Genomic DNA, 17,847 nt, shown 5'->3' with positions numbered 1-17,847 from the left:
CGTACGCAATGCTCATGCTGAGCCTTGCCTAGACTTTTAGTGAGAACATCTGCAAGGTTGTCCTGTGTTTTGATCTTGGTCAATGTGATTAGACCATCCTCCAGAATCTGTCTGATAAAGTGATATCGCACATCAATATGCTTTGTGCGTGAATGATACATGGCATTTTTAGCCAGATACACAGCACTCTGGCTATCACATCCCAACACTGGAGTACTCATAGACATGCCGAGATCCTCTGCAAGTCTGCTCAACCATATAGCTTCCTTAGAAGCTTCAATAGCTAATATGTATTCAGCTTCAATAGTACTCAATGCTACAATGTTCTGCAACCTAGAGCACCAAGAGACGGCCCCTCCGGCAACTGTAAAGACATACCCGCTAGTGGACCTGCGAGTGTCTAAGTCACCTGCCATGTCTGCATCACAATAACCCTGCAAATTAAGTGCACCCTGCCCATAGCAAATACACTTTCTTTGTGTACCCTTCAGGTATCTAAGAATACTCTTAACAACCTCCCAATGTGGTTTGCCAGGATTTGACATAAACCTGCTGACAACTCCCACTGCATGAGCAATGTCTGGACGAGTAGCCACCATAGCATACATAAGAGAGCCACAAGCTGATGCATAAGGGACTCCCTTCATAGCATTGGCTTCCATGTCATTTTTTGGGCTGTTGGCTTTACTAAGCTTAAGGTATGGAGGTAAGGATACTCCAAGAGGCTTAGCTTCAGCCATGTTAAATCTGTCCAATATCTTTTCAATGTACTTTTCTTGAGATAAGAACAGCAATTTCTGCGTTCTATCCCTACGAATCCTCATGCCCAATATATGCTCTGCATTCCCCAAATCTTTCATGGAAAAAGCTGATTTCAGCTGATCTTTGAGAGCATCCAAGCTAGTCTTTCTCTTCCCAGCTAGCAACATATCATCCACATACAAAACAAGTATGATAGGGCTGCCATCTGTATCCTTTTTCATATACAAACAATGGTCTGCATGGCTGCGCGTAAACCCATGAGAGAGCATAAAAGTGCCAAACTTTTTGTACCACTGCCGTGGTGCTTGTTTCAGCCTATATAAGCTGCGTTTTAGTTTACACATCAACTGCTCTTTTCCAGGAACTACAAAACCCTCGGGTTGTTTCATGTAGATCTCCTCATCAATGTCACCATGCAGAAAAGCTGTTCACACATCCATTTGGTACAGCTCTAAATCCAATACAGCAATGAGAGCAAAAAGCACACGTAGTGTGGTCATCTTCACGACAGGTGAGAAGACCTCCTGGAAGTCAATCCCTTCCTTCTGTGCATACCCTTTGGCAACCAATCTTGCCTTGTACTTGGGTTTCCCATCAACTGTCTTTACTTTGTAAACCCATTTGTTTGGAAGAGGCTTTCTTCCTTTGGGCAACGACACAAGATCCCAAGTATCATTAGCATACAGAGATTTAATCTCTTCCTAATAGCTAGCTCCCACTTATTGCTGAATTTGCATGACTTAGCCTCTTTATATGTCAGAGGCTCACCCTCATCAGTAAGCATCACATAATGCAAAGAGGGGTCATACCTATCTGGCTGCCTTCTAAGGCGTGTAGACCTGCGTACCCAAAGATCTACATTCTCAGGAATCGGATCTACGTCTGGAGGCATGTTATTTTCAGCATTTATTGGCTGCTGTAAGCCATTTTCAGCATGCTGTTCATGCTGTACAGCACCTTCATTTTCATTTCCAGCACCTGCATTTTCATAATCAGCAAGTCTATCTTGCTGTCCATGACCTCCCTGTGCTTCTATTTGCTGTCCATCATCATCTGGCTCAAAGATAACCGGCTGATCATCAGTTTCAGCCTGTGGTACAGCACCATGAGGCTCATCATTTGAAGTAATAGGTGGCTGCGAATTCTGAAATTTGACCTTTTTCATGTCTTCATCAGAGGCTAAAGTACCTTTCAGCAACTTTGCCTCATTAAACACAACATTACGGCTGCAAACAATTTTCTTGGACTGAGGTAGCCACACTCTATAGCCAAATTCACCCTCATCACCATAGCCCATGAAAATGCCTTTGGTGGATTTCGGGTCAAGCTCATTCCTCAGCTCATTTCTAACATGCACAAAAGCATCACAGCCAAATATTCGTAAATGGTCATATGAGGCCGGTTTGCTAGACCAAACCTCCTCAGGAATGCCATTATTTAGGGACATGTTTGGAGAGCGGTTGCAAATGTGAACCGCGGTTTTAAGTGCCTCTCCCCAAAATTCATGAGGGAGATTAGCAATGGACAGCATGCACCGCACTCTCTCACATAGAGTCCTATTGTATCTTTCAGCCACATCATTCGAAGAAGGGCTGTAAGGGGCTGTAAGCTCCCTCTTGATCCCATGCAAGTCACAAAAGGACTTAAATTCATTAGACGTGAACTCACCCCCGTTATCAGTTCTCAAGCATTTCAACTTTCTACCTGTCTGAGTAGTCACGAATTCATGAAAAGTTTTAAAAACAGCAAACACTTCACTTTTCTTTTTCAACAAATAAACCCAAATCTTCCTGGAACAATCATCAATAAAAGAGGCAAAGTATGCAGCACCACCCAACGATTTCAAAGGCATGCTACATACATCAGAGTGCACCAAGTCCAATACATTTGACTTACGGGAGACACCAAAGTAAAAGGAATTTTTCATTTGCTTTCCAAACTGACAGTCATTACAAAAATCAAGTTTGGAGCCTTTTCCATCAACCCTCTTCAAAGAGGTAAGAACATCAAGACCTTTCTGGCTCATATGGCCTAATCTCTTATGCCATAACTCCAAATGACAGCCAATTTCAGCAACTGCAAGAAACTTGCCATTCAAGGCTTTACAGTGCAGACAATACAGAGTGCCCTTCTTGGTTCCTTTAGCAATCAGCATGGAACCCCTTTTTAATTTCCACAAACCACCACCAAACAGTGTGGTGTAACCATGCAAGTCAAGCTGTCCAACAGATAGTAAACTCTTCTTGATGCCAGGCACATATCTGACATCTTTCAACACAAGTTCTTGCCCATTATCCAAAGACAAGTGTATGGTGCCAATCCCATCAATGCTGCAAGCATGATTATTTCCAAGGTAAACCTTGCCATAACAGCCTGCATCAAAAGTAGCAAAACACTCCAAGCATGGAGTCACATGGAAAGAGGCACCAGAGTCTACAATCCAAGTCTGAGTGACACAATCATCAACTAACAAAAGTGCATCAATCACATCAGCCTTGGTGATCTGCATATCCTGCATGTGGCATACAAGGGCATCATAATCCACTGCACATAATACATCAGCCTCTGCATCTGAGAGCTCCTCTATGACAACACTAGAGGCCACATTGGCCTTTTCCTTGCCTTTACCTGCCTCAAATGCATCTGTCTTTTCCTTTTTCTTCTTTTTGTCTCCTGCATTCTTCTTTCTCTCTTGTTCCTTCTTGTAATACCTGCAATCAGGCTTCTTGTGGCCCTTCCGACCACACTGATAGCATGTAACATCACTCTTTTCTTTTCCTTTGCTCTTGCTCCTGCTTCTCTGTCCAGCATTTGCATTTTTCTTTTCAGCCCTGCCTCTAACATTATAAGCTGAGTTGCTGCCTTCTCCACTAGACTTACGTCTAATTTCTTCATTCAAGATCGAACCCCTCACACCATCATATGTGAGATTGGGGTTATTGCTGAGAGAAACAACCAAAGTCTCCCAAGAGTCAGGCAATGTCATGATCAAAAAGATCGCCCTCAACTTATCATCAAAATCCAAACTTGCATCCTTGAGCTAATTTAAAATGCCAGTAAATGCACTCAAGTGCTCAGCTGCAGGCTTGGACTCATCCAGCCGCATATTCGCCAACTTACGCATTAAATGCACCTGATTAACATGTGTGGTGATCTCATAGGTAGTCTTCAACTTCTCCCATATTGCATGACCAGTGTCTAAACCCTTAATGTCTATCAAAATGTCATCAGTGACACCCATCTTTATATAAGCCACAGCCCTTTTATTGACTTTGGCCCAATCCGCCTCAGACATTTGTGCGGGTTTATCCATTTGCAAAGCATCCTCACAATCCTTTAAGAACAGTATGTCCTGCATACGATCTTTCCAAAGATCAAAGCCCTGACCATCAAATCGCTTGATTTCCATCAAACTTTTAATGTCAGAACTGGAAGAAGTTGCAGCCATTTTTCACAAGTACAAGTGTAAAAGCACTGAACTGCAAGAGCACAAGCTAAATCAGCAAATACACTGCTGTTCTTGCATAACCAGCAATAATCCTTTGCTGTTTTGACATAAACCAACCACTGCATAGGCAAATAATGCAGAAATTTATCAAATTCTGCACAAAATCCCAAATTTCCAGGTCCAAATGTGCGCAAATGTCACCCAAACTGACTCAGCTGAGCAAAATTGCATCAATACATGAAAAGCCCCAATTTTCCTTGGTCCAATGCCAAGAAATTTTACTCGGATGAGCAAAATTCCAACAAATTTTGAAAAATCCCCAAATTAATTGAGGTCAATGTGCACAATGTCTGCAATTTCTGACACAGATGTCACTGTCAAGCATAAACAGCATCAAATCTGGGAAAAGCCCCAAATTTCCAGGTTCAAATTTGACCAAATCTGAGAACTGTGCTTGCGTGCGCGAACTCCCGTCAGTGGCCAAAGGGTTGCTTGCAGTAAACCTTAGAAAAATGTAAAAATTTCTGGAAGAAAAATGTGTCGAACTGCAGCCGTTGACTGTCGCGCTGCCCGTCAGATGCCACGCAGCCTTGCGTGAGCTGTCGCCTGCTCAGAAAACGTGCCGAAACTGCATTGCGTGACTGTGCAGCCTGCGCCTGGTGCCACGCAGCCTGTCACTGCAGTTTTTGTGACCAGCGTTGACCTGTGCAGCCTGCGCCTGGCTGCTCGTGACCTGTTCGTGACTGCCTGCATGGTCTAAAACGACCTGTCCTGGCTGCTCGTGACCTGTTTGGCTGCCACCTGATCAAAAACGACCTGTCCCTGCCTGCCAGGTCAAAAACGACTTGTCGCCTGTCTATCAGGCTGTCGCTTGCACAAAACGTGACCTGCAACAGTCGCCTGACTGTCCAGCACATACACGTGCTTGAAACAGTGACGACCTGACCTGTATGAGTGACAACTTACTGATTTCTCGCGAGCGAAGAGCTGGTGCTGTCTCACACGGACTTCGAGGAGCGCGAGCACCTTAACCTCAGCTCTGATACCAATTGTTGGAGCGCGCGGGTAGCAGAAGCGTGAAGATTTGCAGCAGAGGAAGTGAACAGGTGAGTGAGAGTGAAAGTAAGAGTGACGAACAGATTTGGGTGTACCAACAATGTGTTGGTACACAAAGAATAAAATGTATTTACACTTAGGGCCCGTAAGGGTGCATTCACCTGTACAACATAACAATACACGTGTAAAGTACATGGAGGTGAATAAAGGACCTTTACATCGTGAATAAAGGACCTTTACATCCCAACAACCTTGCAAGGGCCTCCCTTCCAAGTTGCTAGTACAGATGATGCGGTCATTCCTCACACCTCTCCAATGCCGGAGAGGGAGTGTGAGAGGATGGTGAGATGGGGTCTGAGAGCCTCATCTATACAAGTATACAAGTGTACAGGTTCCCAAGAGGGGTTTTCCTGACGAATCTCGACCAAAGTCTTGCAGGTTCAAAACCTAGAGCTGGGTTGACATCCAAGTTTATGATGAGCTAGTTATTTGACAGAGCGTGGTTTTGGCTCCTAGTATGAGCTTTCATGAGGGGACACTTTGCGGTCTAGCCAACGGCAAGAAAGCCATAGTCACATATGTTCAGTGGCATTTTTTACTGTTCTACTATGGCATTCTGCTGTCGCATTCTACTGTCACATTCTGCTATGGTGTTCTACTACCATGTTTTACTACTACATTTTATTATGGCATCCTACTGCCACGTTCTACTATGGCGTTTTACTCTTGTATTCTACTACTATGTTTTGCAACCTGGTCCTCTTCACGGCATCAAAGGACTACACTTCACTCCCTCAATAGCTGTGCTTCACCTTCTAGTGATTACTTCAACAGCCCACTACCCCAAGGATTGCATTTTGCTCCCTTCACTGTGCAGATTCCCCACAGGTGTTGCTGCCTACTTCAGACAAGACAGTGCAATCATCTTCTAAGCTTCCACTCCACTATATCCACTTTTCTTCTCATAGTATGATTCAATGCATTGTCACCGTGTTCTTTTGTATTTCTGAGTTTCTCTTCTCTCTCAGTGTTTGTCATACACACTTTGTGTTTCTCCCCATAAACCCTACTATCTCTCTACACTGTCATATATCTTAACATCGAAATGCTTGTCACACATGCTTCCAAGTATCCCACCACTTATCATACCTCATAACATGTGGCTGGAAACTTGTGTTGTTCCACTCCACTTATTTCCATTCTTATATAAAGAGAGCTCATTTTTACTCATTCTACAACAGTTTTCTTAGCTATAAATTCTTGTACAGTAGCTGAAGATAGACTAAACTTGGCTACAACATATTCTCTCTTTTTTTGCTGCTATTCTATAGAACAATAGGCCTATAAATTCATTGTAACCCCGTCCTTCTCGAACTTTTCTACCATATCAATAATAAAAACCAAGCCATATCAATGTACTTTGTTCATCAACGGACAAAGGCTGCTTTTCTCTCTTTCTATTCTCATCTTATAAAGAAATTAACTATTTGTATATGCTATGGGCAAGGTGCACTTAGTTTGCAGGGTTATTGTGATGCAGACATGACATGTGACTTGGACACTCGTAGGTCCACCAACGGGTATGTCTTCACATTTGCCGGTGGGGTTGTGTCTGTCAGAAGTGGAGCAGCGGTGGAAGCATAAACATGTGCTGAAATAAACTGCTGAAACACAAGACAAAAAGAGAAAAAGAAAAGAACACAATAAGGATGAGAACTCAGATGTATGCACGGGAAATGGAATCCATATATCTGAACACGAGACAGTCGCATACAACAGTGAGTCACTGGCTGCGTGGGCACTGGCACTGGCTCCTCTCTCCACAGAGTCTGCAGATGGTGAAGATGAAGTGACTGATTGAGGAGGAGCCACTGAGTATAAATAGGCTGAAAAAGTGGGGAGCAATAATGCTGGTCGGACAGCATTAAAGCTGGCCAGCTGGTGCATAAAAATGCTCCACTGGCATAAAATGCTACACCAGAAAAATACCTAAAATACCTTTAAAAAATGCCCAGCCCAGATCAAGCTCAGACTCACACATGAGCTGACAAATACTCTGCTAACACCCTCTCTCAGATCATGAGTGATCTGATACAATACAATAGTACAATGAAAAGGGATCAGAAACTATACAACATAGAACCACCAAGTAGAACCATGGATACCCAAGCAGTGGGTGATCAAGCCACCACCAAGGTGCCTCGGAGAGAACCTGATGTCGATGTCGATCGTACCAAACTCCTGAAAATAGAGAAGATCATAGCATGTCTCTGTGTCCATCACCAATGTCTCGCAGTAGCATACAAGACCATCCTGTCAAAAATGCCCCTGAACATAGGTGACCATGGATTCCCCGCCTTTGGCCAGACCGCCAAAGTGTCCCCTCATGTGAGCTCCAGACGAAAGCCTCCCGCTCTCTGTCAGATAACCAGCTCAGCATGAACCTGGATGTCAATCCCAACTCCAGGATTTGATTCCGCCAGACTGAAGTCGATGCGTCAGGGACGTCCCTCTCTGGAACCTGTGCACCTGTATAAAAATATAGATGAGACGCGGCTGCCCCATCTGAACACCCGCTCGCACTCCCTCTCTGGCACAAGAGAGTCGTGAGGGATGACCTCATCACCACCACTAGAAAGCAGCCGAGGAAGGGGCCACCAAGCCCTTCCCGCGATCCAAAGAAGAGGATCCCTTCCGCGCCTTGGACTTCACCTTCGTCGGAGGATCTAAGTCGGAGTCTGATGAAGGAGAGGACTCATCCGTAGAGTCAACATCCCGCTTTGTCTTCTGCTCCTTCTTCCTGGAAGCCGCTAACGACGTGCAGTCCTTCCGCAAATGTCCCTTCTTGCCACAGTGGTAACACTGGTCCTTCGACTTCTTCTTCCCGTTATCCCTCTCTGAAGCTACATAAGCCTCGTTTCCATAATGTGCCGGAAGCCGCCCCTGTAATCTCAAGGATGTCTCATGCTCAAGAAGCATCGAGGTCATATGTGTAAAACTGACAGGAGTCGAGGATGTCTGCGCCCGCAAAGCATTGGCCACTCCATCAAACTCCGGGGGGAGCTTGTAGAGGACCGTCCCGACAAGATGCACCTCGGGAAGAGCAGATTGCATGTGCCAAAGCTGGTCCTGTACTTGCGTAACACGAAGAAGAAAAGACTGAATAGTATCTTTCGGCTTAAACTTCATCTGCTAGAGCTGGCCATAAAGTGTGACGGCCCGCATGGTGGAAGGTGCCTCGTACATCTGCTGCAACTTCTGCCATACTTCAGGAGACGTCCTACAGGAGGTAACTGCCGGTAAGACCGCTTTAGAAATACACCGAAGCAACGCCGAGTAAGCACGGGCATCGTCCGAGTCCCATGTGAGTACCGCTTCCTCATGGTTGTCCTCATCAAAGTCTTCAGAAAGAGGAAAAGGACAGAGAGGTCGAGGCATAGCTCCACAGACGATGTACCATAACCGCTTCTGCACAAACCAAGCTTTCATGACAGCACTCCATGTGAGATAATCAGGTCCATGTAAATTATCATCAGTGGAAGTGCACGGAGGAGCCATATGAAGAGGATAAGAAGAGAAGTAGAGAAGAGATGGAATTTAGAGAGGAAACACAGCCAAAACACAAGCACAGACTACAGAAAAAGAGAGTTCACATGCAATAGAACCCAAAATCTGATCAATAGAAGACAAAATCCGCTGCAGAAAGTCAAAAAATCAGTCAAAAACTGCCAAAAACAGAGAAAACGGCCTGAAGTAACAGTCACCCAGCCACGAGAGATGCTGAATCAGCAAAACGCAGGCTGTAAACTGGAGAAAAACAGGTAGAAAACTGTCGCCAGCAGCTGCAGATGAAAAACGCAGGCAACAGAGGGTACGGAGGCAGCAAGCGATGGCAAAACTGCAAAAAACGCAGGCTGAAAACAGCCCCAAAACAGGTCGCCTGGCTGCGACAGCAGTCGTCTGATCAGCAGGGGTACAAAACAGTCCTGAAATCAGCAAGAAAACACAGCAGAAACACAAATCCTGAAAACTGATACCATGTCAGAAGTGGAGCAGCGGTGGAAGCATAAACATGTGCTGAAATAAACTGCTGAAACACAAGACAAAAAGAGAAAAAGAAAAGAACACAATAAGGATGAGAACTCAGATGTATGCACGGGAAATGGAATCCATATATCTGAACACGAGACAGTCGCATACAACAGTGAGTCACTGGCTGCGTGGGCACTGGCACTGGCTCCTCTCTCCACAGAGTCTGCAGATGGTGAAGATGAAGTGACTGATTGAGGAGGAGCCACTGAGTATAAATAGGCTGAAAAAGTGGGGAGCAATAATGCTGGTCGGACAGCATTAAAGCTGGCCGGCTGGTGCATAAAAATGCTCCACTGGCATAAAATGCCACACCAGAAAAATACCTAAAATACCTTTAAAAAATACCCAGCCCAGATCAAGCTCAGACTCACACATGAGCTGACAAATACTCTGCTAACAGTGTCTTGGTGCTCCAGGTTACAGAACATCATTGCACTCAGTACCACTGAAGCTAAATACATATCAACTACTGAAGCTTCTAAGGAAGATATGGTTGAGCAGACCTGCAGAGGATCTCGGCATGTCTATGGATACTACAGTTTTGGGATGTGATAGCCAAAGTGCTGTGTATTTGGCTAAGAATGCCATGTATCATTCACGCACAAAACATATAGACGTGCGATATCACTTCATTAGACAGATTTTGGAAGATGGTCAAATCACATTGACCAAGATCAAAACACAAGACAACCCTGTATATGTTCTCACTAAAAGTCTAAGCAAAGCTCAGCACGAGCATTGCATATGACTAGTGGGAGTTGGTTAGAGATTCACATCGGACCTTTAAGTGGGAGGTGGTTGGGATAAAGATCCGCTTTAAACCCCGTGTATAGTACACGCACATTGTACACATAAAAGCACCCTTACGTGCCCTAAGTATAAATACATTTTATTCTTTGTGTACCAACACATTGTTGACACTCTAGGTATGCTTTGTCTCGCACATACTCTTGCCAAACCCCTGTGGTGACCTTCAACCCTACGCGTTGCGACAACACTATACAACCAACTTCTTGGAAGAAGATAGTCAAGGGACTTTCTGACTTCCCTCCTATTCACACATTGCCCTACCTATTTGAGGGGCAAGCAACATAAACCTCATCCCCAAGTTGCCACTAGGAGAGCTTCAATCCTGCTTGAGTTGATTCACACTGATCTTTGCAAACCTATGGGCAACAAGGCCTCCCTTAGGAAGGCCAAGTATTTGATGTTGATTATCAACGACTTCAATTGTTATGTGTGGCCTTATTTTTTTGGAGTACAAGAGTGAGATGTACTTCCGTTTTTGCGAGTGAAAGGTGTTTGTGGAGACATGAACAACTTTCAAAGTTCATGGCGTATGAGCTAATCATGGTGGAGAGTTTACTTCTAACCTCTTTTCTTAGTTTTGCAGGGATCACAGCTTTCAAGTGGAGTATACCCATCCAAACATACCTTCGGAGAATGGTGTAGTGCAGCGTGCAAATCGGACCATATTGAAGATGGCTCTCGATCATCAAGGTCTTTCTCATTCCCTTTGGGGTGAGGTAGTGGCTATTGCAATTCACATCCACAACTGTTCCCCGACTTTTGCATTACTGGACATGACTCCCTACAGGGCCTTCTTTGGTTGAAAGCCCTCCATGTCTCACTTCTGCATCTTTGGATATGATGCATTTGTCCATATAGACAAGAAGAGGAAGACGAAGCTTGACTCAAAGTCCAAAAAGCTCATCTTCGTAGGCTACAACACTCCCACAGAGGGCTATCAACTCTACAACCCAAAGACACAAAAGCTTAAGGTAAGCAAGGATGTGATCTTCGGCAAGGCTTCGGCCTCCGAGGATCCTATTAATGTTTCTATTCTAGGTGATTCTTCATCATCAATTGACCCTCCCCCACCCTCAGTTCCTCTCCTTCCTTCCAAGTTGCTTCTTAGCACCCCTTCTTCGTCTTCAGCTCCTCCCCCTCCTCCTCCTCCACCGAAGAAGAAGTTAGCAATCTCACAAAAGAAGAAGGAGAAGTAGAAGACTCAAGATACGAAATCCTTCGATGAGTCATCATCTTCCTTAGATTCCGACTCCAAACCTCCAGCCAAGGAGAAGGCATAGAAGGGATCCGCTTCTTTAGATCAAGGGAAGGGCTTGACTACCCCTTTCTCTACTTCTTTCTAGTCCAGGTGATGCGATCATTCCTCATAATTCTCCAATGCCGGAGAGCGAGTGTGAGAGGGCGGTGAGATGGGGCAGATGTGCCTCATCTATACAAGTATGTAGGTGCACAAGTTCCAGAGAGGAACGTTCCTAATGCATCGATCGGAATCCAGTAGGTTCCAATCCTGGAGCTAGGATTAACATCCAAGTTCATGATGGGTTGTTATTTAACAAAGAGAGGGATTGCTCCTAGTACGAGCTCACATGAGGGGACACTTTGACAGTCTTGGCCAAAGACAGAGAATCCATAGTCATATATATTCAGAGGCATTTTTGACAGAATAGTCTTATATGCTCCTACGAGATATTGTTAACAAACACAGAGATCAGTTATGACTCTTCTTTATTTTTAGGAGCTGGTATGATTGACATCAACATTAGATTCTCCCCGAGACACCTTGGTGGTGGCTTGATCACCCACTACTTAGGTATCCATGGTTCTACTCTGGTGGTTCTCTGTTGTATGGACTATAATGAGTCATTCTCATTGTATCATTATCATTGTATTGTATCAAATCACCCATGATCTAAGAGAGGGTGTTAGCAAGATTGTCAGCTCATCTGTGAGTTTGTGTATACCAATTGGGTTGGGCACACTACTCATTATTTAGGCATTATTTTAGTGATTTTTATGTGGCTTTTGTGGCATTTTATGCTTTAATGCTCGCCAACCAACTACAATATTTGACATATTTTGGGCCTATTTATTCAAGGGCTTCTCCTCCTCCTCGTTCAATCATCATCATTCTTCAAGTGGTCTTCCTATTGGAGAGAGGAGCCAATGCCAGTGCCCACGTAACCAGTGACTCACTATTATACGCATCATTCTTGTGTTTGGTATATGGATTCCATTTTCTGAGCACATCTCTAAGTTCTCTTCTTTTGCAGTGTTCTTCTATTTTCTTTCTCTTCTGTCTTGTGTTCAGCAATTTATTTTAGCACTTGTCTATGCTTCCATTGCTACACCACTTCTAACACTTCAAAAGGAGATTTATGTTTCACAACCTCCAGGTTTTCTTGTGCAGGGGAAGGAGGACCATGTCTACAAATTGCAGAAGGCCCTCTTACGGCCTGAAGCAGACTCCTTCTGCTTAATACCAAAGAATTGATCGTTTCTTTCTATAGTGTGGCTTCCGTCGATCAACTCATGACCCAAACCTATACTTCAAGGTTGCGGGTGACAAGTGTGTTTTGCTCATCTTGTGTGTGGATGATCTTATCGTTACAGGGAGCTCTAGTCACAAGATTGATTGTACTCGGGAGATTTTGCGACAAGAGTTTAACATGAAGAATCTTGGTATCCTACGTTTCTTCCTTGGCTTCGAGATCTATCAAATGGCACAGTGCATTTTTATTTCGTCACATAGGTACATTTCTAAGCTTCTCTCGGAGTTTGACATGGCCGATTATTGGCCTATTTCTTGCCCCATGAACCCAAAGTCTAAGCTTTTGGCAATTGGAGCTCCCCTTATAGATGCCACCCACTATACGTGTCTTGTTGGCTCCCTCATCTGGCTTATTTACACTCAGTCAGATGTTTCTTTTATTGTGGCATTATTGTCTTTTTTCATAAAGACTCCCACTTAGGAGCATTAAAAAGCGGCCCTGCGCGTTCTTCATCATTTATAAAGGACTCGATCCTACCATATCATGTATGAAGAGAGGATTACTCTCTCTAGTTGAAGCAATTCAGACTAAGGGTAATGTGGATTCGTGCCGCTCCACTACATGTTATGCATTCTTCCTTGAATTGAGAGTTATCTCGTAGAGCAGCAAGAAGCAACCTACTATGGCCCTTTCTTCTACGGAGGTAGAGTATCATGCATTATGTTCTACAACATTGGAGGTCATTTAGTTTCACAACATGTTTGCAAAGATTGGTTTTCCTCAATCTAGACCTACAAAGCTACGTTGGACAACTAGAGTGCTCTAGCTCTAGCAAGGAACCCTATGTTTCATCCTCGCACGAAGCACATTGAGGTTCTGTATCACTATGTTCAAGAGACGATTATGGATTCCGAGTTAGAGGTGGCCTCTTGTCCCACGGAGAACAACGCAATTGATCTCTTCACGAAGCCTTTGCCCCAGGCTTCTATGCTTCATCAGATGAGGTTATTGGGTCCTCAAATACCCCCGGATCTAGGAGGGGATATAGGCCTATCTATATTAGTTATATCAATCTGTCATCTCCTAGTTATGAGCTCCCGTCAGAATTTGACGAAGACATAGAAGCTTTGGAAGTTTACGTGCATTTTCTTTATTTTTTGGCTTCCTGTGTGTATTCCTAGGCCAATTACTCTTTTCCACAATCTATCTACACCTACTAGACATTGTCCTTGTCATTTGTGGGATTTTTTCAAGATCACCCCTATTTTTTCTAGTATTTTTCTTCAATGACCAACATTAAATACTGATCAACTAGCTTTTTTGGTATCTACTAGTACAGGTCAACCAAATTTGGGACATTTATGGCCACTCTCCCCCACTTGGCAGACACACACTCTTCAATCTTCCCTTTGTAAGTACACACTTCAACTCTCCGTACCTGATATTGCCATTGTCATTAGCTTAATTTGGCGCTCTCACTGATGCTTTGGACTACGTGCAAGGACTGATTAATCCATCTCCATTGTATCAACATGCTTCTTTAGTGAGTGCAGTATTCTTCCTTCATCTTCTACTCTCTCTCTCTCTCTCTCTCTCTCTCTCTCTCTCTCCCTCTCTCTCTCTCTCTCTCTCTCTCTCTGTGTGCTTCCCTCTATGTTCATGTTTCTCTTTCATAGCACTCTCATAGGATATTTATCACACAAGCTTTCTAGTGTCTTACCACTGGTCATACCTTGTGACTTGTGGCTGAAAACTTGTCTTGCACTACTCCACTTCTTCTTTTTGCATTAGCTCTTTCCTTTCTCTTATTAAAAAAACACTTTTTTTTTAATTTTACATCAATTTTCTTAGTTATAAACTTTTGTACAATAGCCTAAAGTTAGCCCCATTCATCTACATCATCATCCCCCACTCCATGATCAAATATATCCATATGCCCTCTTTTTTCGTTGTTTTATAGGATAGCAGACCTATACATTCATCACAAGCCCTTCTTCTCAAGCTCTTTAGTCGTCTCAATAATAAGAAAAAAGACATATCGACAACTATTCATCAACGGAAAGAGATTGATTTTTCATTTTTCTATTCTCATCTTATAAAGAAACCCCAGCTCATACCAAGTGTCACATGAAACTTATTCTTTTAGGTGTATAGGCTCAAATGTCACCAACTCAAACATTTTGGTTGCACCTACAAGAGATCATGGTAAGTCTACATGCTTAATTCATAGCTTCAATACTCTCATATTTTTACATGACAGCTAAGTATCTGAATGCCCAACAATTTAGTGATTCAATGGAAGGATAAACCTCTTTGCCTTTAAATAAGATAAACCTGTTTGACTTTAAATTAACAACTTGGTCGTTTCAAATCTCAATTTCAAGAACTGTCAAATTAGTTTTGTAGCAAAGTAAAAGCAACTCACTTTGCATCCAGGACACAAAAGCTGGGACTTAGGCGCTCAAGTCCTCTAAAGAGAAAGCTTGAGTGCTCTTCACGCCAAAGTTCCAGCCTGTTATATCGAGATTATGCTCAGATAAATGAATGGCATAAAAGCCTGGAAAGAAGCACATAAAATGGCGCCATCGGAGCAACTCACAGCATAGAATGGTGATGAGCTGATCCAGAAGCGAATGCTTGCAACAAGACGGCAACTTTGTCCTCCAGATCCTTCTGTTGTATCTGTGTGTTTGTTGGAGCATTTTTGTCTCTGATGGAGGACGCCATCTCTCTCTCTCTCTCTCTCTCACAGAGTGAACTCTGAAAGTATTATCTTAAACGTTAATTATGTGCGAATCCGCTACAAGGTTTTTTTAATTAAAAATGCGACCACGTATTCGTGTCGATGGTTAACAATATGAATATCTACAAAGGCAAAATGTGTATGTCATATTGAAGGTCGGGAAAGTGGAATGCCCACCGTGTATAATGACTATCAACAATCGTGACACGAGTTGGACTAGGAGAGGTTGCGAAAAGTGGAACGCCCACGTGTATTAATGACTATTTACGATCGTGACACATGAATGGCCTTTAGGGTTATTACTCCAGCCCGATGTGTGAAGTTACATGCATGCAACTGTTTGCAATATCAACAATCGTGACACGAGTTGGACTAGGAGAGGTTGGGAAAAGTGGAACGCCCACCATGAATCAATGACTATAATGATCGTGACATCATGAATGGCCTTTAGGGTTATTACTCCAACCCGATGTGTGAAGTTACATGCATGCAACTGTTTGCAATGGCTTGCAACAAGCCTTCGGCCTAGGAAGACACTAATGCTTTGCAACATGGGAAGAAATTGATGGTAGATGACATCCCCACGGAGTTTGATTGCACTATTACAACGAGAGGAGAGGGTCTGGAAATGTGAGAAGTGGAGAAGAAGATCCTCAAGAAGCAAGCTTGTATCAATGAGTGTTGAAATGCTAAGTTCATAAGGAAGGTCTTCCATCCTGCAAACGTTAACTTCTCATTGGATAGAATCAAGCAACGGCATGTAAACTTTTCAGCCAATGGTGTCTATTTTATTTTATGGGGCCCCCTCCAATTGAGGATGAGTTTTTGTGGTGGTTTACCTTGACATATCAAAGCAAAGCTATTGTCTAGCAATATCACTTTGTCAAGAAGGGATTTTTCCTAGTGCTTCTCAACTCTGCTACTAAGAGGGATTGGGTGCTTGGCTATGCAATCGGTTATAAGGGGAATCTTGTTTTGGTGGCTATGCCATGGAGCCTATCCCCCTGGCCAAAGACTGTGTGTTATGAATGCCTTATTTGGATCACATTGCTAGATCTTCCCGTTTGGCTAGATGATGAGGTTGTAGCCTCGGTTGGCACCCTTGGTTATGTTATGTATGCTCTTGCATTCTTTTATGTTATGAGTGCTCTTAAACCTAATCACGGGGGATGCATATTGTGGAACTGAAGGAAGGAGATCCTTGAATACTTGGAAATTATCGATCAAGGGGGTTTGGAGATTGTTTTGTAGGTTCGGTTTGGATCTTTTTGTGATACTTGTTATGTTTGCAAATGAGGGGGGCACTTTGCAAAAGATTGCCCAAGAAGGCACAAGATACCATGGATGAAGCTAAAGCAAAAGAGAAATTGTTGGAGAGGCTACAACCTAAAGTCCAAAAGAATAAAACGCCCCCAACGAAGTATGAGAAGATTCAACCAGCAAAAGAAAGTTGAATTTCTTGAAAGCTCAAGGCAAAAATGCACAGAAAGAACCATAGCAACAAATACAAAAGACTAAGAATAATGAGAATATTGATCCTAGAACTGTCAAATATAGAAGGGTAAATTGTTCTCACCAAAGAACAAGATCTCCCTTAAGCAACTTGCTTGCCTTCCTTAAGTGGATTGGAATTATTATCCAACAATTGCTAATGGGGAAGGGATGTTTAAAGATTTGAGGTATCTCAATGAGTAGGGTACTAAGCAAAATCAAACTTGCATCTTGGAATGCAACAGGGCTCTGCTCCCAAAAAAGAAAATGTGTCATGCATGCACTAATAAGAAAGAGGAAGCTAGATGTCCTAGCATTACTTGATATTAAATTAGGAGAGGAGGCCAAACAAACCCTAGTCTATGGCTACACCCCAATCGCACAAGATTGCTTAAGAGGTAAAGGTGGAACTATGTTTGTTATTTGTGATTTAAGCCCTAAATTGGTTGAGTGAAAGAAAGTAAGGCCTAAATTGGTTTGGTTAGATGCTAAAGGAGCGATTCTAGCTATCCAAATTATGATTGAGTGAAAGAAAGTAGGCCTAGTGTAAATCTATGCTACAAACAATTCTACAATGAGAGTAGAGCAATGGCAATGCCTAAGAATTAAGCTAGATGAGAAGCTCACTTTATTCATGGGTGATTGGAATATGACAGTAAATGAGGCCAATAGATAACATTGCCTAGGGTGTATGATTGAGGAGGAGAAGAGCCATACACAACATGGCAAGCAGCATGTTTAGATCAAATGTATGCTAATAATAATGATAGCAAATTTTTTGTCCAGTGTGATGCCACCAATTTAAACCACATGCAATTCAACTAACCTTTTGCTTGCCTAAATCCAAAAGAGTAGAAGATGGCCATCCTCTTTTCAAGTTTAATATGTCATTTTGGGAGGACCCTCAATGCCTAATGAAACTCAAGCACGTGTGGGTTAATGCTAGAAAATATAAT

General features: G+C 43.2%; 1 protein-coding gene across 3 annotated transcripts in view; it reads right to left on the bottom strand.

The window, feature by feature from the left end:
• Nucleotides 1–15,495, bottom strand: part of ERA1 (Prenyltransferase family protein) — a 74,892-nt gene extending 59,397 nt beyond the window's left edge. The window contains exons 1-2 of one of the 3 annotated variants that reach the window (XM_087684441.1): nucleotides 15,257–15,495; nucleotides 15,083–15,169 (exon numbers count right to left, since the gene is read on the bottom strand). In XM_087684441.1, coding sequence (XP_087540567.1) covers nucleotides 15,083–15,169; nucleotides 15,257–15,384 — 215 coding nt within the window. In that variant the 5' untranslated portion in view covers nucleotides 15,385–15,495. The remainder of the gene's footprint in view (nucleotides 1–15,082; nucleotides 15,170–15,256) is intronic. The other 2 variants (XM_087684440.1, XM_087684442.1) reach the window with 2 other exon arrangements.
• Between the last annotated feature and the right edge of the window lie 2,352 nt (nucleotides 15,496–17,847).

The sequence above is a fragment of the Lygodium microphyllum genome, chromosome 9 (assembly GCF_053477565.2).
Source record: "Lygodium microphyllum isolate KBCC chromosome 9, Lygodium_microphyllum_v1.1.10, whole genome shotgun sequence".
NCBI lineage: Eukaryota > Viridiplantae > Streptophyta > Polypodiopsida > Schizaeales > Lygodiaceae > Lygodium > Lygodium microphyllum.
This window is presented reverse-complemented; position numbering and strand designations above follow the sequence as displayed.